The sequence below is a fragment of the Quercus lobata genome, chromosome 4, assembly GCF_001633185.2.
Source record: "Quercus lobata isolate SW786 chromosome 4, ValleyOak3.0 Primary Assembly, whole genome shotgun sequence".
NCBI lineage: Eukaryota > Viridiplantae > Streptophyta > Magnoliopsida > Fagales > Fagaceae > Quercus > Quercus lobata.
In genome coordinates this window covers 3,930,069-3,952,241 of record NC_044907.1, presented here as the reverse complement: position 1 = coordinate 3,952,241, position 22,173 = coordinate 3,930,069, and the positions used below count along the sequence as shown (strand labels likewise).

General features: G+C 32.9%; 1 protein-coding gene and 1 long non-coding RNA gene across 2 annotated transcripts; one reads left to right on the top strand and one right to left on the bottom strand.

The window, feature by feature from the left end:
* The first annotated feature begins 12,148 nt into the window (after positions 1-12,148).
* LOC115987843 (beta-glucosidase 17-like) lies at positions 12,149-21,114 on the top strand. The gene is made up of 13 exons (XM_031111449.1): positions 12,149-12,350; positions 12,489-12,558; positions 16,101-16,159; positions 16,281-16,356; positions 16,808-16,885; positions 17,642-17,729; positions 17,824-18,076; positions 18,244-18,359; positions 19,271-19,485; positions 19,579-19,610; positions 20,237-20,339; positions 20,460-20,568; positions 20,732-21,114. The coding sequence occupies exons 1-13, from the start codon at positions 12,189-12,191 to the stop codon at positions 20,898-20,900; spliced, it is 1,530 nt and encodes a 509-aa protein (XP_030967309.1). The 5' UTR covers positions 12,149-12,188; the 3' UTR covers positions 20,901-21,114.
* Positions 13,431-14,357, bottom strand: LOC115987844. Its single transcript, XR_004091230.1, has 2 exons — positions 13,705-14,357; positions 13,431-13,614 (listed from the first exon to the last, which is right to left on the bottom strand). It is a non-coding gene; the product is annotated as an uncharacterized LOC115987844 (long non-coding RNA).
* Positions 21,115-22,173: the final 1,059 nt, after the last annotated feature.

Genomic DNA, 22,173 nt, shown 5'->3' with positions numbered 1-22,173 from the left:
AAAATGTTATTGTTGTTTAAACACTGAAAATTATTATTTAAACAACAGTGTCAAATAGCCCCTATATGTTTGAGTTAACAACTGTAAGTCATTATAGGAGGTCTACTAGTGGCATAGCCACTTGAAGACCAAGGGGGGCTTCCCTCCCCCCCCCCCCCCCCCCCCCCCAATTTTCAAAAAAAATTAAATTTTTTTTTGGAAATATCTAAAATAATTTGAAAATTTTTAAATAACCTTATTATTTTGGCCCCATATCTAATAATATACATATATTTAAAAAAGTCTAAAAATAAACATAATTTTCATGTAAATATAATACAATCTATAAATACATATGTCAATAAATTGTAATAATTAAACATTCAGTATCTTAAAAATGAACATATAGGTATTTTAATAATTACCTCAACAAAAAAGGGGAAAAAAATTATAATTTTCATCCCAACACATTTAGGCCTTACTTGTACGGTAGAAAAATTGAAAAGTCAAAAACTTTGTTAATGTGCAACACCACCAACTCTCTCTCTCTCTCTCTCTCTCTCTCTCTCTCTCTCTCTCTCTCTCTCTCTCTCTCTCTCTCTCTCTCTCTCTCTCTCTCTCTCTACGTGCTTGCCTCACCTTTTTTTGTACACATGTCACAAGTGAAAGATTGAAGCTTTTGTTTGTACCGTGGGCCCCTCATCCTCATCCCCAGGTCACCTAACTGTGCAGCAGTGCTCTATCTATGCCCCATAGCCAATCAGCTCTATCTATACTTGATACTCGTTGTTTTTAACTCTTCCCAGTTACTATTTACTTTATTTTGATTTTTTTAATTTACTTTTCATTGCTTTCTTTTTTATATTCCTTATAATATATTAAATCATTTTATCAATCTTGTTTCATGAATGTTTAATTTTAATTGATACATTTTTGTTTATAGCACATATTGAGTTATGAAGTATTATACATTACTATTTTATATTTTATACACAAAAAAAAAATATATATATATATATATATATATGGCCCCTCCAAAAATAAATTTCTGGCTCAGCCACTAAAGTCTACAACCAAATTATAGTGTACTACCGCAGAAGTGGGACACAATACAATTTGTGAGTAGCTCTTAAAATGATGCTTGATCTGTATAACATTAGCACTGGAGACATGAAAATTGATTTGCTATATTTAAATGCATCATATTGTGCAACTCTCCTGACTGGCTCATCAAATACAATATATTTGCTTGGAAATTTAGCATTAATTTGCTTACATTTTGGTGATCATTATTTTTTGAGCTCTTAAATAAGACGTTCTGACACAATCATTATTTGTATCCATGCAAATTTCGCAGGTTTATCTACCTTATAATCACAATTGATGCAGTCTTATCCATAATTTCCTGCTTTGGATATGTAGGAACTGCATCAAGAAGTCCCTGTTGTCTACTAAATGTATCCTCAATTAAGTTACTTCCTTTTAGATTCTTCCTTCTCTGTTATAGTTCATATCGTCTTTGCATACTTTTGCCTTACTGAAAAGTCTAATGTCCTTAAGAATTATTAATACTCAGTATTTTTGGTGGGACTTGTCCTTATAGAATTAGGGGTTGCAGCATTCATGCTCATTGATCACAACTGGAACAAGGTGATGAAGACTTTTCACTGCTATTTCATGTTCTTTTTTTTTTTCATAGTGAAAACACTTCAATGATAATTAGTGCATAGTTAATTTCCCATTTCTTTTTCTGCTTGCAACTTGCAAGTACCTATTGTTTGGTTTTTCTTATTATATAATAGAAATTCCACCAAAGAATTATGCTTTTCTTTTTGAACGAAGTACATCCAGAAAGATTACACAATTTGAGGACATCCTGCAGGTTATTACCACAGATAAAAGTGGCAATTTTCAATCAGTTTACCTCTTTTTGAACAAGAATTGGACAATCATCAGATGGGTTGCTCTAGTAGTAATTATCCTAGAGGTAAATAATTAAATACACTTAAATAAATAAAAATTAAAAAGGAGAGAAAATATTTGCTCACCTTAAATCTTTCTAATTGTATATTTTGCGGGGACGGATCTATGTATTGACTACCGGCACCCCCGGGGGGGGGGGGGGGGGGGGGGGGGGGGGGGGGGGGCAATGCCCCCAAATTTTTTTAATAAAAATATTTGTATATTAATAGGTACTGGTACTAATTTTAGTAATTTTGTTCAACAAAATTACATTTTGCCTCCTTAATAATGTCATTAATTCTTTTAAGAGTAATGTTATAATCACACAATTTTTTACAATATTTTTACAAACTATTGAGGTAGCAAATTTTTATTAGTTTGCACATTTACATTACTTTTTACTTATTGATAACTACTTACCATATTAGCAATTTATAAAAAAATTTGTAGTTTTAGCATTTTTTACCTTTTTAAGGCCATAAAAATTAATAGATTAAATCTAAAACAAAATATACAAGTCCAAAAAATTAGCCCCACAACAAAAATTACCAATAATAAAGTTAAAAATAAATTAAGTCCAATCAATTTATTTTACCCAAAACAAACAACTTGGCCATTTAAAAAGTTTTAAACTAAAATCTTTAGAGATAAAGTAGTAGAGTTAAAGGCCGAAATTGCCGCACACAGCTAGCAACAATAGAACCGCCCCCCTTAACTTTAAGTCCTGGCTTCGTCCCTAATATTTTGAAATCTCTAATATCATTTTTTTTTTAATTTTTTGTTGCCTCTCACTCTCAGGTTGTTGCTCTAGTGTTTGCTTTGTGTTAAAAATGCAGGGCATATTGCAGGACAGAGTGGCATGAGACAAGGTACAAGTGTGATGGCTAGTACAGTTGTTGCTGAGGTGAAGAGCATTAACCAAGCCACGAGGGTTGTAAAGAGTGCAGCACTAGCTGATAGGCAGTGCAGGGACCAAGCCACACAGGATGCATCAATATCTGACTAGAGTAGCACTGAAGTCTGGGAAGCAATTGAAGCAGTTCCACATCACGAGTTCTTCATTCAAGAGCGCTGAGGATTTGAGTCCCGTGATTCTAGGAAGTAGTTAGTCGAAATTGACACGTGTAAATTCTAGAAGTTTAGCTAACTAACTTTGGCGCCACATTTGAGAGTTAGTTATGTTCACTGTGTATATAAACAGAGCACTGTGTATTTTATTCATTAACTTCGTGTATTCTTTTTTGATCAATGAAATTCTCTCTATTCTATTTAGATTTCTCTCAGATTTTTTCATGGTATCAGAGCAACTAGCACAGTTTACATTGATTTCCTAGTTTTTAGTTTGGTTCCAGAAGATTTTCTTTCGTTCCAAACAGAAATTTTCCTCAAGAAAATTTCCTCGTTTTTTTTGCTGCTGAGAAATCGTTCGAGAATTTCTTTCTGTTTCTTCTTTTCATTGAAGTTTCTTTTGTTGTTCAAGCTTTGAAGATCATTCATGGCTTCTGTTGAAGGAAATGATCACTCTGATTCAACACAACCTCAATCCATGCGACCAGTCTCAAGTTCTAATACACAGACCAATCCACCCAATCCTTTTCTGTTAAGTGCAAGTGAGAATCCAGGTAATATCTTGGTCACACAGCCACTGTTGGGAATGAGGAACTATCAATCTTGGTCTAGGGCTATGGTTCTGGCACTCACTGCCAAGAAGAAGATAGGCTTCGTAAATGGAAAGATTGAGAAACCTGAAGATGATTCTCCATTGTATGAAGATTGGGAAAGCTGTAACACAATGGTGCTTTCTTGGTTGATCAATTCAATGCATTTTGATGTGTCAAGTGGCATTATGTATTGTGAGACTGCAAGGGAGATGTGGCTTGAATTGCAACGTGTATTTTCTCAAGGAAATGGACCAAAGATTTATAACCTTCAACAAGAAATTTCACAGATAACTCAGAGTCAATTGTCAGTGACTGAGTATTACTCTAAGTTCAAGAAACTTTGGGATCAACTACTTCATTATGAACCCTTGCCAGCATGTACTTGTGGTGCGATGAAGACACTCAGCATTGCTCATGAGAAATCCTATGTGATGAGGTTTCTAATGGGGCTCAATGAGAATTTTGAGACTATGAAGAGTCACATTCTCATGCTTGAGCCATTTCCACCAATGAGCAAGGTGTATTCCTTGATTCTTCAAGAGGAGGCACATAAAGGAATTGGTCATGGTAATGGTTCTGCCTACATTCCTAAACCTGATTCAGTGGCTATGTATGCTAATGCCAAAGGGAATTCTGGTAACAAGGCTGGACCTAAGAAGGAAAGACCCTTGTGCACCCACTGTAACATGCTTGGACACACTGTGGACAAGTGTTACAAACTCCATGGCTATCCACCAGGTTATAAGCAAAAGGGGAAGTTCAATGTTAATCAGGTTTCCTTTCCACAAGGAACTGATGCAAGAGAATACATCTGCTCAATGTCCTATTACTAAGGCACAGTGTGAGCAGCTCCTTGCTCTTTTCAAACCAGGCTTTGATCAAGGTCAAAAACATCATGCTGCATCTGTCAGTACAAGTGGAAGTGTCTCTAGTTTGACTACTGAAGCTCATGGTGTGCATGCTGCAACTGGTGTGCCTCTCTCATCAGCCTTTAACAATTCCAACTTCATTGACACTATGTCAGGTACTGCTTACAGCTTTTCTTTCAAACCTACCTTGCAGCACTCTATATTTTCTGCTAAAATAGTTGATAAAGAGTGTTTTCATACCACTGATTGGGTCATAGACACAGGTGCCACTGATCATATGGTACATTCAGTCACTTGTTTTACTTCTATCACCACTGTCTTAAATACTCATGTTAATTTGCCAAATGGTGAGATAGCTTTAGTCACACACATTGGTACTGTGAGGATCTCAGACAAATTTACTCTTTACAATGTGTTATGTGTTCCATCATTCAGTTTCAACCTCATCTCTGTCAGTCAGTTGGCCAAATCTATTTCTTGTTGTCTTATCTTCTTTGGGACATTGTGCTTTATCCAGGACCTTACTCATTGGAGCACACTTGGTCTGGGTAAGGAATGCAATGGGCTCTACCTGCTGGAAAGGAGCAACTCCACTTCACTATCTGCTTCCATTTCTGCTGCTTCCTTTTCTGCTGCATTACCTTCTGTTCTTAACACTCATGTATGGCATTCTAGACTAGGACATCTGTCTAATGCCAAATTAGTTTCAATTAGGAATAATGGTGAACCACTTTGTACTTCAGTTGAGGATCTTACTTGTGAAATCTGCCCACTTGCAAAACAAAAACGTTTACCCTTCAATAAAAGTTCTCAAATTTCTGCTTCCTGTTTTGATTTGATACATTGTGATTTATGGGGTCCCTTTTCAGTGTCTACCATTGATAATTGCAAATATTTCTTGACTATTGTGGATGATTGCTCAAGGTGTACTTGGGTTTATCTCTTAAAACATAAGTCTCAAACCCAATCTGTTCTAGAAGGCTTTTGTACCATGGTAGAAACTCAATTTTCTAAAAAGATCAAGACCATTAGGTCTGACAATGGTACAGAATTTTTCATGAGGGATTTCTTTGCTAAGCAAGGCATTTGTCATCAATTGAGCTGTGTTGAAACCCCTCAACAAAATGGTGTTGTTGAGAGGAAACATCAACACATCTTAAATGTGGCTAGAGCTCTCATGTTTCAATCACATCTGCCTTTACACCTATGGGGTCATGCTGTTCTTGCAGCCGTTTACTTGATAAATAGAACTCCATCTTCAGTTTTATCCAATCAAACTCCTTTTGAAACTTTGTTTGGTTCTCCACCCTCCTATTCACATTTGAGAATCTTTGGCTGCTTGTGTTTTGCTTCTACCCTTTCTAATCATAGAACAAAGTTTGCCCCAAGAGCAAAGAAATGTGTGTTCTTAGGGTATCCTTTTGGGGTAAAAGGATATAAGGTTCTTGACTTAGCCACTCAAAGTGTGTTTCTCTCTAGGGATGTTGTTTTTCATGAACATTCCTTTCCTTTTGCATCTGTTTCTGTTGATGCTTCAGATTCCATTCCTTCTTGTGATGATGTTGTTGCTCCCTCTTCTTCAGCAGGTAATGATTCCTTTGTCACTCCCATTAGTGTTCCTGATTTTGTTCCAAATGAAACTGATAATGCCTTATTCCCTTCTTCTGTTTCTACTGATCCTGTTATACACAATGACATTACTTCTTCTTTAATGTCTACTAATGTTTCACCTAGTTCTAGTCAGGTTCCTTTTCCAGCTGTCCCTTCTTCTCCACCAGTTGTACCAGCCTCTCCAGTGCCTCTCAGAAAATCAACTAGAGACACTAGACCTCCTGCATACTTGCAGGATTATGCTTGTACTGCATTTGCTCCTGGTGCTGCTTATGATCTGGCTGAGTGCATCACCTACTCTCACTTGGAACCTGGTTACCAATCTTACCTCATGACAGTTGGTTCTAGTCCCCAAGAACCTCAGAGCTTCTCCCAGGCAGTTCAAGATCCTCTTTGGAGAGCTGCCATGGACAAGGAAGTTCAAGCTCTTGAGACCAATCACACTTGGGATGTGACTACTTTACCTCCTGGTAAGCTTCCCATTGGCTGCAAATGGGTTTATAAAGTCAAGCTCAATCCTGATGGCAATGTTGAGAGGTATAAAGCAAGATTGGTAGCTAAAGGTTATACCCAAAGAGAAGGCCTTGATTTCCTAGAGACTTTCTCTCCAGTTGCTAAGACTGTTTCAGTAAGGGTCTTGCTTGCTTTGGCTGCTGCTAAGTCTTGGCCTTTACATCAATTAGACATTAATAATGCCTTTCTTCATGGGGATTTGGATGAGGAGGTTTACATGGTCTTGCCTCCTGGTTTTCACAGTAAGGGGGAGTGTTCAGTCTCTTCTTCTGCTTCAGTTCCTAAGGCAGCATCTGCTCCTAAAGTTTGTAAGCTGGTGAAATCAATCTATGGCTTAAGACAAGCTTCTCGGCAATGGTACACAAAGTTGTTAGCAACAATTACACAGCTTGGTTTTGTTCAGTCCCAAGCAGACCATTCCCTATTTGTCCATAGCAATGGTTCTTTGTTCACTGCAATACTGGTCTATGTAGATGACATGATCATTACAGGTAATGATCTTGATTGTGTTGCTTCTCTGAAGTCAGTTCTAGATCAGAAGTTTGGGATCAAGGACTTGGGATCACTCAAGTTTTTCTTAGGCTTGGAAATTGCAAGGAACAAGACTGGCATCAGTTTAACACAAAGGAAATATGCACTTGAAGTTCTTGAAGAAACTGGAATGACAGGTTGCAAACCAACTCAAACACCAATGGAGCAGCAATTGAAGTTATCCAAAGGTGGTGGAGATCTGATTTCTAATCCTAGACAGTATAGGAGGCTTATTGGGAAGCTAATGTACTTGACTTTGAGCAGACCAGATATCACATATGCAGTACATAGGCTTAGTCAGTTCTTGGCACAACCTAGAGTACCACATATGAAGGCTGCTACCAGAATACTTCAATATATTAAAGGCACACCTGGACAAGGTGTTTTCTTCCCCACAGATTCTGATTTGCACTTAAAAGCATACTGTGATGCAGATTGGGCTGGATGCCCTGACACAAGGAAGTCCTTGACAGGCTATTGTGTGTTCTTGGGTAATGCCTTGGTGTCTTGGAGATCTAAGAAACAAAGTATAGTGTCTAGATCAAGTGCTGAAGCAGAATACAGGGCAATGGCCACAACCACATGTGAGCTGACTTGGATATTACATTTGTTAGAGGATTTGCATGTTAAACATGACAGACCTGTTTTGTTGTACTGTGATAACCAGGCAGCACTTCACATAGCAGCAAACCCAGTGTTTCATGAAAGGTCCAGGCACATAGAAGCTGATTGCCATGTTGTACGAAATAGGATCCTTGATGGTACACTTAAGACCTTCTATGTCTCAACCAAAAATCAGTTGGCGGATGTTTTTACAAAAGCCTTAGGAGTTGAAAACTACTTGAGATTGATCACTAGATTGGGTGTAATCAATATCTTTGCTCATGTAGTAGAATATCCTTCCCCACCTAAGTCAAGTCAGAAGGCAAGAGCTGTGCTCTTGAGGGGGAGTGTTAAAAATGCAGGGCATACTGCAGGGCATATTGCAGGACAGAGTGGCATGAGACAAGGTACAAGTGTGATGGCTAGTACAGTTGTTGCTGAGGTGAAGAGCATTAACCAAGCCACGAGGGTTGTAAAGAGTGCAGCACTAGCTGATAGGCAGTGCAGGGACCAAGCCACACAGGATGCATCAATATCTGACCAGAGTAGCACTGAAGTCTGGGAAGCAATTGAAGCAGTTCCACATCACGAGTTCTTCATTCAAGAGCGCTGAGGATTTGAGTCCCGTGATTCTAGGAAGTAGTTAGTCGAAATTGACACGTGTAAATTCTAGAAGTTTAGCTAACTAACTTTGGCGCCACATTTGAGAGTTAGTTATGTTCACTGTGTATATAAACAGAGCACTGTGTATTTTATTCATTAACTTCGTGTATTCTTTTTTGATCAATGAAATTCTCTCTATTCTATTTAGATTTCTCTCAGATTTTTTCACTTTGTACTTAAGATCTGTGATTACTCAAGCTAAATATGATGATAGCAGTGATGATGAAAGATTGTCTACAATCGTAGTTGAGGATCAACTATTGAGAGGAAGAATAACCAAGCCAGCAGCAAAGAACAGATTAGACTAAACAAGAAATATTAGTTGACTCTTGCTGTTGGTTATATTGAATGTAAAATCATTTTTGATAGCATAGTGGAAAAACAGGTTGTTGATATATTAAACCTGAAATATTTCTGAAGAAAAAAATAAAAAAGCACTGAAAAAAGGTTGATTATCTCGACTCTTATCATATTTCACTTTGAAGTGTTTCATTTATCAAGGTCATAATAAATTGGCAGTTCTTTCATCAGGACCACTTTTTCTGTGCAAAATTAATTGCTCCACCAAGGACCACTTTCTTTTATCAATGGTAGATACTGAGATAGGTAGTGTTGGTACTGCTTAAGGCAAATGACTCCTCAGTCTCATTTCTATGCTTTTTCTTTTCCTCAGAATTCTTAGTGAGAGTAAAATGATTCAGAGCAAGGTTTTTGTTTTTCTCATGAAAAGAACTACACAATACGATTGAATAATAAGGTTCTTGGCTTCTATATCTCTTTTCTAACATATGTTTAGACAGTAAGAGAAATATCTTGTTTCCTATATATAGGATTAGACTATAGATATTTTATAGCAGTTTTTTTTTTAAAGTATTATAGTAATTTTTTCATTTGTCTTTTGCTGTGATTGATTTATGTTTAGTTGTTTAGTTACTGTTAAAGATATTAAGTTTATGTGTAATTAGCCTAAAGGTCCAATTGTATCACTCAGTTCATGTATATTAACCATATATAGTTCTTAATCTCTATATATACCCTACTTAGAGTTCATTGTAATTAAACAATTAAGATTATAGTAGATATATAACCGTCAAAGACTTGAGATGGTATTTCATGCACCTAGTGCATATGAAAATTTTTCCAAAGACTTACTCCATGGGACCATAGATATAGGCTGTTCTGTCAAACTACAAAATCTTAGCGTCCTCTCTCTTCTCTCGATACTTTCTCTTTCTCTATATTTTCAATTGTACTAGTTACAATAAACCCTAAATAGGGTTTATATAATAAAGATTAGGAGCTAGTGTTAGCCAAGGTAATATCTCTCACAGTTTATTAACAAAAGAAGCTTTTATAGAGACATTAACAGCAGGACAAAGATCCTAGGCAACAGCATATACAACAGTTAGGTACCAACAAAATTAGTACAAACACATTAAATGGTCCCTAACACAGCTTGGAAAGGCTATCTTGCTAATATCAATTTTTCTTAATTTCTTTTTTTTTCCTCTTTTTTACACACAACAACCATCATTTACTATTTTTCTTCAATTTTAAAACACATAAAAAGATAATAAACTAAATACAAAATAAATAATACCTGTGTAAATTTTAAGTATCTTTCTATTATATATTTTAAAGTGAGTGGGCCTTTATTCAAAAATCATAAAAGCACGTGCTTTAAACGGGGCTGACAGCATTCCACTAGGAAACAACTTGTTACGTGCTGCTCAGTTAAAAAAAAAAAAAGTTTGGTACTGTAGGAATATTAAAAGTTAGATTAATCACATGATTTTGTACACATTTGCCACCACAAGCTATTATACAAATGTGTGTAATCCACGACCACGACCAATGGCTTAGATTTTTTTATCGGGGAAAGTCAAGTTCATCAACCTCAGAGAAATGACAGATCGAGTACCCTCAGAGGACCACCTGTACTGTACGTGAGTACTCAATAATTTCTCATTTCAAGTTTGACATGATAAAAAGTGGTACCTCATCTAAATTTTTTTTTTTTTTTTTTTTGGCTAAGATACCTCATCTAAAATTTTAAAACACACCACAAAAATTCATAACAATTTTAGAAAATGTGGTGGTTGATATATATGTTTGAAGACATGTGTAAAAATACATGTGGGTGAAAAAATGAATAAAAATAAGTATAATATTGTTCAAAAACTAAAAACATGTGTTTAAACAAATCTACCAAACAACCCCTACCACCTTAGAGCATCAGCATTGAAGAATGCTACTCTATCCTATTTTACCATCTCAAAAAGCTACTTTATCAATTATACCATACCATTTTACAATACACCCTACATCCAAAAACTCTATTATTTTACTTTTTCATTAAAATATTATTTTTTAATCTTTCTTTATTATTTCTTTCACATCATCACTTTTTTTCAACTAAGGGGTGGAATAAAATATATATATTTTTTAGCATAGTGCTACAGTACAATTCTAAATTTAGAATTGTACTGTAGCACTATTGCAAAAAATTTTACAATAGTGAGGTATAGCATTTTTTGATGCAAATGTTTTTTAGTTATAAAATGCCAAAAAGACCTTAGATATGGCATTAGCATTCTTCAATGCTAATGCTCTTACACAAGAGTTGTTATAAAAAACTTAAATAAGTCCTCCAAGACATACAACAAAAAGAGCATAATTATTTCTTTAGTGTTCCCAAATTAACCTACCACCTTACACATGACCAATTAAAATATTTTAATTAACAAATTATTGTGGGTCCATATGTTAAGTGATACTCATTTAGGAATATTGTGTAATTGATGTGATTTTTTTTTTTTTTTTTTTTTGGTCTCTGGCTTTATTTTATGATTCTAGTGTTCTACATGGATTAAGTGTAAACTTAATTATATGTATATAAACTCTTGAACACTCTCTTCTTACAAGTCGGTTTTCAAGAGTGATTGCTTATTAGTGGAATTCATTTTAAGAAAGATTTTGTTAATAGATGTCCTATGAGCATTCGTTTAGAAAATACTTTTAGAAACTATTATAGTAAAGGAAAAAAAAGTTTTGATTGTTTTTACTTTTTTTTATATGTGATGAGTGACTATTGGTAAATGAAAAAATGATATTAATAGTAGGTCTATTAGAAAATCAATAAGAAGCTAGTCATATCAATAATTTGTAAAAATATTGTAAAATAGTTTATAACTATATAGCATTACTCATAAAAAAGGTATTAAGTTTTCCTAAAATGATTCAATTACGTACAAATATCCTTAAAAACACCCGACAATCAATCTCTTTTAAGGGTGCAGCTTCTCTTCAGTGCCTCTAATATACTAAATCCATTACGATCCTGACACATGTCTATTTTTAATAACGTATCATCACAGAGAGTCCAGCGTTACAGTACAGTGGAAGCCACACCCCCCTTGAAAAATATGATTCGTAAAATATTCTTTGACAGTTGACATGTGCACGTACGAGTCCCACATTCTTGACCACTCATGTAAAAGAACATCCAAAAACAACACACGTGTCAAAAGTTCCAAGCCCATGTGCGGAGGGGTCTTTTAACACCCGCAGTGAGATACATCAATTTAACTTATTTCATCAAAATCTGTTCTTAATTTTCTGATTTTGAAATTAAGATCTCATTTTATCATTCACCATTCACAAGTTTTCACCTTGACGGTTATTAAAAATTTTACAACTCTAAAGTTATATCGACTTGAATGAGTTAACTTTTTTCCTCCTATAATTCTATATATTAGGGAGTTTGGAAGTAGCATTGGGCAGCACACTTATAGCCATGGCACTCCAAGTCCAAGGTCCTTTCCTCTTCTTTCTCCTAGCCTTAGCCTGCTTGTCTGCTTGCACTGAATGTGCAAAACTGAGTCATTATTCAATGCCATTCAACCGGAGCAGTTTCCCTACTAGTTTTATATTTGGAGCTGGTTCAGCTGCTTACCAGGTACACACATATATATATGTGAAATGGAATTAGACTACTTTCATGCTTCACATTTGCTATCATGCATTTTTATCCAGCCAAGATTAACCACAAAATATACATAATTTAACATTTCCTTCTTTTTGTTCTCATGGCTAGTCTGAAGGAGCAGCACATACTGATGGAAGAGGCCCTAGTACATGGGACATTTTCACCAAGAAACATCCAGGTCTCTCTCTCTCTATTTCTCGATCTCTTGGGGTTTTAAACTTTAACAGAATAACAGCTTCGTAATATGTTCTTATGTGTCATTGAATTCTAATGCAACTCATCACTTGTTTTTGTAGATTTGTAGGTGCAAATATCAACTTGATCTTGATTTTTTTTGTCCTTCAATTTTTGCTTACATTATTTTTATTTTCTTGTAAAAGTACTCAATAATCCCAAAAACCTTCTGGACTCCTGTGGAGAGAGAGAGAGAGAGAGAGAGTATTCCATTAAACTTATAGATTACCATTCTAAGAGCTCATGGCACCATAAACTCATATTTTATATCTAAAATAACTTTTACCTATGTAGGTTTATTTTGAATTCGCTTATTTTGTTGAAATTGAAATTCTTTTACTGAAAATATAGTAAATAAAGGTAAAAATTAGCTGAATAGTATGATGAAATCCATAAATAATACCAAAAATACAATAAGACCAATAAATAATAACAAAAATAAATTAAAATTGCTAGTAAACTGAAATTTTCAACTTGTGTCAAACAGACATGTAATCTATAAGAAATTTCATGCTCTCATAAATAAATAAATAAATATTTTACTTATTTATTTATGAAAGCATGAAATTTCTTATAGATTACATAGGTGAAAATTATTTCATGCAAGCCAAGGTTTTATCATTCTAAGTTTCTACCTCAAATTTGTAGTTTCTGTCGGCAGAGAAAATTGAATATATATGCTGCTAGGTTTATTTCACGGTTAAAGTTTTCAACTGAAAATAATGGCACCAATATGATTGAAAAGAAGTACATCCAAAGAGTCTGACCACAAGGGGAGCGGCTCACCTCCAGTTTTTATTTCCCCTGTTTCCTCCCGTTTTTAGATAGATGAATGACACCTGGAAGCAAACTGATCCAACGATTAAAAAAAAGAAGCCAACTTGGAAAAATACAACAGTGACTTACCTGCCTCTTCCTTTTCTCTCTGGCTCTCCTCTCACTATGCAATTGTGCAGCATCACCACACCACTCTGCAACTATGCAGCATCACAACGCCAAACTGAAAATGTAGAGCATAAATGGAAAGCCCAAATCCGACCATATTATTTAAACTAAAGTCCCAAACCATCTGTGAAGAGTTAAATCTCACCATTGATGACCCTATCGTGTGCTTGCAAGAAAATCAATTGTTTTCCATTTTCGATTTTCAAATCAAGTTCGAAATCAGTGAGCTTTTTCGTCATTGAGGTTTCAAATCTCAGATGCTTTTCATTAAAAGCTTACCCACAAAATTTTTCAGATTTCGTATTCCCCTTTCTGTCGGTATCTATCATCGTTGAAAATTTTCAGATGTGCATGTGTTTTTTCTTTTCTTTTTTTGCTTTTCAGATGGTGAAAATCGAATGATTTTCACTCTTCTTGTTGTGTTTATTTCTCTAGTTTTAAAATGATGTTCAACTTGAGGAATTGAGAGATTTGTGAATTTTGAAAACCCCTTCAATCTTTAAATCTTCAACGGAGCATAAATAAAAAATCTGAACAAAGATTTTTGAGAGAGAGAGAGAAACAAGAGAAAGAGAAAGGGAAAATGAGAGAAGGGAAATTGAGGTGTGTGATAGCCCAGAAAGCTCCATTAGAAGGATGGGTAGCTGTAGAAAGAGATAGAAAAAGAAAAGGGAAAGCAACGCACAAATTGAGAGAGACGTGGGCTTTTTTTTAACCTTTGGATGGTTGGTATGCCAGATGTCATTCATCTGTTTAAAAACGGGAGGAAACAGGAGAAATAAAAACCGGAGGTGAGCCGCTCCCGACCAGAAGGTCCACAACAACTTGAATGGCCATTAAAATTGGCTCCTTCCGTACGTAGCGTGACAAATGATACCACATTTTTTTTTTTTTTTATAAGTCATCTTAAGAAATGATTGTAGTTGTATTGTGCTTTTTTTTTTTTTTTTTTACTATTTACTGTATTTTTTATTATTTATAAATCTTATTATATTTTTGATACTATTTATAAGTTTTATTATACTATTTCAACTACTTTTTAGTTTTATCTATAATATTTTTAACAATTTTTTTTTTAATTTTAGTTAAATAAACTATTTCCAAGCTATGATAAGCTAAAGAAGCTAATTCAAAATAAGCTTTTTTTTTTTTTTTTGGCTAAAGAAGAAATCACTGCATAGAAGAATAGTACAATTAATGATAACGTGTACTATGATAGAAGCATATGTGTAAGACTATTTTTTTTTTTATAATAAAATTACGTCTGAAATATTGCGTGATTAATAATACAAATAATGGTTGTACTTGTACCACTGTGCCCGGCTTGATGCATTTAGCGGTTTAAAGCGAAAGTTAAAACTAAGACATTTTATATATTTAAATATAATTTTTTAAAAATTAAATATTATTTAAACTCTATTTTCTTATTTTATATTCAACATTATTACTAATTAACGTAAACCACAAAGAACTTTTCTTTCTTTTTTGAAGTCTATCAACACAAAAAATTTGACAAAATTTTTCAATATGTTGACGTGACAGATTAATAGTAGTAAGTAAAAGAGTGATGTTAATAGTGTATCTAGGTGAAAATTAGTAAAAGTTTATCAACTCAACTATTGTAAAAAATGTTGTGAATTTTTTTGTGTATTGCCTTTTTTTTTTTAAAGTGCTATATTTACAATATTTTTCACAGCAAATCCTATGTGTTAAGTTGTTACTGGTTCTAATTTGAAGCCACATAACAACTTGCTACTTAGGATTTGTTGTAAAAGTGTTGTAAAAAATGCTGTGAACATAATTTTTTTTTTTCATTTGATAAAAAAATTTATTTTATTTATTAGCTAATATTTGGGTTTAATTAAATTAAAATTTGGGGTATTTTTTCTACTTGGGACCTTATAGGACCACATCAATTGCTTATATAGTAGAGTGCGCTGCCTCCAATTACAAAATCCGAAGGACTAAAAATTTTGTCTCACGTAACAGAAAATAAACTCAAGCTCGAAATATACGGAAAACTAAATTTACTCCAAAAACTAATTAGATTTTAGTCAAATAAAACTAAATTTTTAGTGCTACTTTATATGAAACGAAAAAAAAAAAAGTTGCATACTAGCAAATAATAATAGGTATCAGACTAGGCACTAGCATTGTAGCATTCTGTAAAAAAATTTCTTCTATTAGTTCATATAATCAATCCCTCTCTCTCTCTCAAATTTTTTTTATAAAAAAAGTCATTCAGAATGAACATTTAAAATTTTTAAATGTATATATAAAAATGAAGAGTGTAAGATGTATTTGAAAAATAAAATTCTATTTTTAAGTATCAAATTCTATTTTAAAATTTGGTTAAAGTTTATAAACTAGATGCGAACGCTCTTATAGAGCTCTTAATTACATAATGATTACCTTTCAAAAGAAAAAAGAAAAAAAAGTACATATGATTACATATTTAAAATAAGATTGAGCAATTTTGTGTTCCTTGTATTTCAATTTCTCTTTGTTTTAACCATTGTGAAAGTTGCATGAACATCACAGAAAAAATTGCGGATGGTAGCAATGGAGATGTGGCTGATGACTTTTATCATCGTTACAAGGTAAAGACTAGCTAACAGATTATTTACAGAACGGTCAAGATTTCTCTGTAAGCTTATCTCAAAAAAAAATAAATAAATGTAGGATTTTTTTTTTTTTTTTAATAATGAAAAAATGTTTCAGGAGGACATAAAGCTGATGAAAAAAATTGGATTGGACTCTTTCAGATTCTCTATCTCATGGTCAAGAATATTGCCTAGTAAGATCACCCAACTTGAATCCATCTTCACCATTTGTACTTAGTAATTAAGCTAAGCATATAAAGGGGTGTTTGGTTTGCTATGTGTTCTTAATATAATGCACATTATAATGATGTGATATTAATGTTTTTGATTTATTTTATTCTTTTTAATATTATTTTAATTTGAAATTACAAAAAGTAACAATGAATTTCAATAATATTTATGAATTTATAAAAAAATTATGTATAGACAACTTGTTGAGATGATAAATTATGATTAGTACAACATAATTTCCATACAATCTTATCAATGACATTATTTTTGTTATACATTACTTACAACATACTATCTCGTAAAAACAATTATGAAATTATTATTATTATTTTTTAGTCTTTAGATTTATTGTAAGAATTCATGTAAGCTTTTATTGGATCCCATGATGTTGAGCATATTCAATTTTATTTACAGAGGGCAAATTAAGCGGGGGAGTGAATGCAATGGGAGTCAAATTCTACGACAACCTCATCAATGAGCTCCTGTCCAATGGTGAAGTTCTATTTTACTTTTATTTTCAGTTATAATTTTTGCAATGCTAACTGTATATATGAACTTATATGGATGAACCATTAGTATAGTGATAATTAACTGCACAATAATTAAGGTAATCAAATCCTTTCCTTTCAGGAAATTAACAGAATATTTGTATATTTGTTCATATTAAGTTATCACACGATTTGGAACTTTATTGGTTTTAGTAGGATGGTTTGAAAACATAAAAATAGAGTCTTAATTTGGTAAGGATGGAGTGTAAAACTCATATTTTACACAATTCAATAAGATATTATCACATTAGTTTTTACTTAAAACTCAATAGATCCTACACACATAATAACATCTCATTAAACTCACAATTAATTTGGATTTTCAAATGGGTATTAGAACTGATTGAGTGTGGTTGTGCCCATTCTTTAATATGTAATATAATGATTTGGCATGTTAATATTGGTGGGGTAAAACTTGATTTTTATATCATATCCTTATAGAATTTAATCTCAAAATTAAAATGTTCACCATTTTCAAATGGAAATTGCTAAAGATGTTACTAATTTTTCTACAAAACCCTTAATGACTAATGTAAATTTAATTGGTGTCACATGAATAATATAATAAAACTTTAGTTTTTTTAAACAAGTTGACATGTTAATTTGCAAGATCTATGTATTATAAAATTTGTAATACTTATAACATTACTCTGTTCATATAGATCCTTTTCTTTAATTTTAAATTTCACATTATGGGCAGGTATCAAGCCCTTTGTGACTTTGTTCCATTATGATCCTCCCCAAGCTCTAGAAGATGAGTATGGTGGACTTTTAAGTCCTAAAATAGTGTAAGTTTAAGCAATTCAACCAAATACATACCCTTCAAATGCTTAGAAGGTTGTGCAATATTAATAATAATTAACTATCCGTTTTTATGAATAGGAATGATTATCGAGATTATGTGGATTTTTGCTTCAAAACATTTGGGGATCGAGTTAAACATTGGGTCACATTGAATGAACCAAATAATTTAGGAGTCAATGGGTACACCTCTGGTACTTTTGCACCAGGACGATGTTCTAGCTATCTTGGAAATTGTACTGCTGGTAACTCTGCCACTGAATCCTACATTGTTGCCCATCACCTTATTCTTGCTCATGGAGCCGCTGTGAAATTGTACAAGGACAAATACCAGGTTTGTATGATTAAAAAAGAAAAGGAAAAAAAATGATTATATTAATATTTAATTTTGAAGAAAACAAATTAAGATTATAATTGTTCCACTATTAATGTTTTAATGCTAATTTAACTAATTGAATCTGTGATGTTGGAGAAATTTTGATTGACTTAATATGTGTGCAGCCTTACCAAAAGGGGATAATTGGGATTACAATAGTGAGTCATTGGTTCATGCCAAAATACAATACTTCTGCTTGTAGCGAGGCTGCCTCTAGAGCTCTTGATTTCACATTTGGTTGGTGAGTATTACTGACATAGATTTCTACTCTAATCTAATTAATTTGTATATATGTGTGAAGCTCCCTCCTAGAGACTTAAACCCCGATCCTTTGCTCCACATCCTATACCCCACACCCCACAAGCACTTATACTGATATAGATTTTTAATCCTTCTCTCCACCTTCCTTTTTCTTTTTCGATATTTATGGTATATCGTATTTCTAGAGCTAGCTCTAGAGGTGTGCATGGATTGATCATGAGTTGGATGGGGTTTTATGTATTATTCAATAAAACTAATTTTGTCTAAGTAAGAAATCTTCAATCTAGCCAACCTATGGTAGCTCTAAAAGGCAACAGAATCAAGTTGGGTTAGGTTGGATATTTTTGGGCTAAGATCATTTTGTTAGACCTAACAAAAACAATGGATTTTCTTTCAAATATTTAAGCTTATTATCAATTAAAAAATTACAATTCATACAATTGGGCATTATATTCCAACTTCACTGAAACCATATGTCTTAAAATACTAAAATAAATCAAACTATCAAATTTAAACTAAATCTCAAAACAAATATCTATATACATATATATTTTTTCAATTTATCAATGGCGTGAGTTGGGTTAGGTTACGTAAATTAAAATTTTGCTAACTCAAACATAACCTAACATGAGTTTCAAAAAAATTTAACACCTAACACAACCTAACCAATCAATTCACAAAAACCAACACAAGATATTAGGTTGAGTTGGTGGATTAAATACACACCAAGTTACATTTGATTTGTTAATCTTGATTCTATCTTCTGTGTACATATTTCAATTTCCAATAACTTTCTTGAAGGCCTGTAATTGTAGTTTTTAGTTTTATACATAAACTTTCATTAATTATATTCACACAAATGCTTAACAATATCATCCACAATCTGTATAGGTTTGCCCATCCAATCACATATGGTGATTATCCCCAGAGAATGAAATCTTTAGTGGGTAATCGACTACCAAAATTTACTGAAGTTGAATCCAAATTGCTAAAAGGGTCCCTCGATTTTCTTGGTCTGAATTACTACACAACAAATTATGCGGAAAGTGCTGCATCCAACAGTGTTAACATTAGTTATGTTACAGATAGACGCCTCACTCTCACGAGTATGCTTCAAATCATAGCCCTTTTTTAAAATTTTATTTTCCATTCCATGATTTTGTCCTTTATTAGCTTAATACATTTACCTTTATCCACAGCTGAAAAAAAGGGGACTCCTATTGGTACACCGGTACATTCTCTCTCTCTCTCTCTCTCTCTCTCTCTCTGCATTTATATTGTGAAAATTAAAAAAAAATGGTAAATTGCAAATTTCAATCTTAAAGTTTGGGAGTGTTTAGATTTTATACTTTGAAATTACAGAATATGGAATTTACCCCCTCAAGTTTGGGAGTGTTTGAATTTTACACCCTGTGGTTTCATAATTTGGATTTTATCCCTTAAAGTTTGGGAGTGTTTAGATTTTACACTCCCAAATTCTGAAACTTTAGAGTGTAAAATTTTAACACCAAAAAACTTTAAGGGTGTAATATCCAAACACCCCTAAAATTTAGGAGGTAAAATCTAATTTCTGAAATATCAGGGTATAAAATCCAAACATCCCCAAACTTCAAGGGGTAAAATCCAACTTCTTAAATTTCAAAGTATAAGATCCAAACACCCCCAAACTTTTGGGGTGTAAGTTGTAATTTACTAAAAATAAATAAAAACTTTTGTTCCATGTCACACTTAATAATTTATACTCTACTCTACTAATTGTAGTATGACATGCGTCTATTTATTTTTCTTTTATAATTTGCTGTTCCATGTTCCGTTTTTCCCATTTACCTAATGGATATGGTGCGAATTGTTTTGTAGACTGCTTTGGATTGGCTTTACGTCTATCCTAAAGGAATTCGAGAGCTTATGCTATACATAAAGAAAAATTACAACAATCCAATGATATACATAACAGAGAATGGTATACCCTTTTTTTCTTCTTTTTTTCTCTTGTTATTACTATTTTTAATAATTTTTTTGCAATGTCTAAACTTGTACTACTAGTGTAATTTCACTAATTTGTTGTCCTCTGCTTTTGTAGGCGTTGCTGATGAAAATAATAGCTCTTTGCTGATTAAAGATGTCCTCAAAGATAGTTTAAGGATAAGATACCATTATGCACATTTATCATATCTTTCAAAGGCTATCAAGTGAGTGTTGATGAACATAAAATCGTGCCATTTAAAAAAAAAAAAAAAAAAAACTATAACGGAAAAGGGGGACATTAATTTCAAACTAAAATTAAAGAACACATAAAAACAATTTATTTGTTATCATAACAAAGGATATTAATGGTGAAATTTTGGCTTGCAGGGTGGGTGTGAATGTGAAAGGATACTATGCTTGGTCGTTTTTTGACGACTTTGAATGGGATGCTGGTTACTCTGTTCGATTTGGCCTTACTTTTGTGGATTTTAAAAACAACTTGAAAAGACACCTCAAATACTCTGCCTACTGGTTCAAGATGTTCCTCCTAAAATAAATTGTAACTCTGAGGAATTTAAGCCAATTAGAGAGGAAATCTTCCTCCAACCTAGCTTTAAGGTTCATAAGAGATTCTACCTACTATATGATCTAGTCTTGTGCACAAACAATTCCAGATGTGTGGTTGTGTGTACAAGATTTGTTTATGTGTACTAATCCTCATTTAAAAAAAAAAAATAAAAGACACATCTCACTTGTGTCTCGTTTTATCAGTTGTGTGGCATATGCCGCAAAAAAGTATTATCTATGACTAATTATTAAAGAGTAATGCTAGAAATATTTATTACTAATTATTAAAGAGTATTAATTTTGGTGAAAGTATTTACTAATCATTTCAAAAATAGAAAAAGTTTGTTAATTTTTATATTAAAGGTAACACCACATTTAAGGAGAATTATTATTTTTAAAAATATAATAATTTTATAGCAATTTCTTAATTTTAGTGTTGATATTTAGTTATTTACTACTCATTACAATAATTGAGGAGTTTGTTAATTTTATATTAAGAAAAACACCATATTTATTGATATATATATATATATTGCTTAATTTACAATTTTTTTTAAAAGTTAACAAAATAAAAGAATGGTCATCAATAAGATTTAACTTATGTAGGAATTAAATTATAAATCTATTTTTTTTAAATATTTTTAAATGTAACCATGCATATGCATAAATTTATAGGCTAGTTAAGCTGAAGCTCTTGGCTTGTTCCTTCAAGTTCTATATCAAATATCCTAGTATAGTCTTTTATATAAAGGCAATTTCTACTACATCTATACTTTCTTTTTTATGATTAAACGATTCCTTCACCTTTTGGCTAAAATAAAAGTGTCAAATTTATAATGTTATCAAAGTATAATAGTATCAAAGTATCTTGTACTTTTGAGTGGAGTTTGTTATGTACCTTTATATTGGAACCTCGTTCCCTTCTCTTTATATGTGTATACTTGTTTCTAAAAGGAAAAAAAAAAAAGTATGTTGCGGAATATAATTCTTTACCCATGGAATTCAACTACAATGATTTGAATAATAAAATGACATAACATGTTGCTTCTTGTTGGCTTTCTATTTATCCACAACGAATTCAATTTCAACAATTCTCTCTCTCTCTCTCTCTCTCTCTCTCTCTCTCTCTCTCTCTCTCTCTCTCTCTCTCTCTCTCTCTCTCTCTCTCTCTCTCTCTCTCTCTCTCTCTCTCTCTCTCTCTCTCTCTCTCTCTCTCTCTAGAGAAGGTATATGAGCTTCATAATTGTACAGTCTTACTTGAG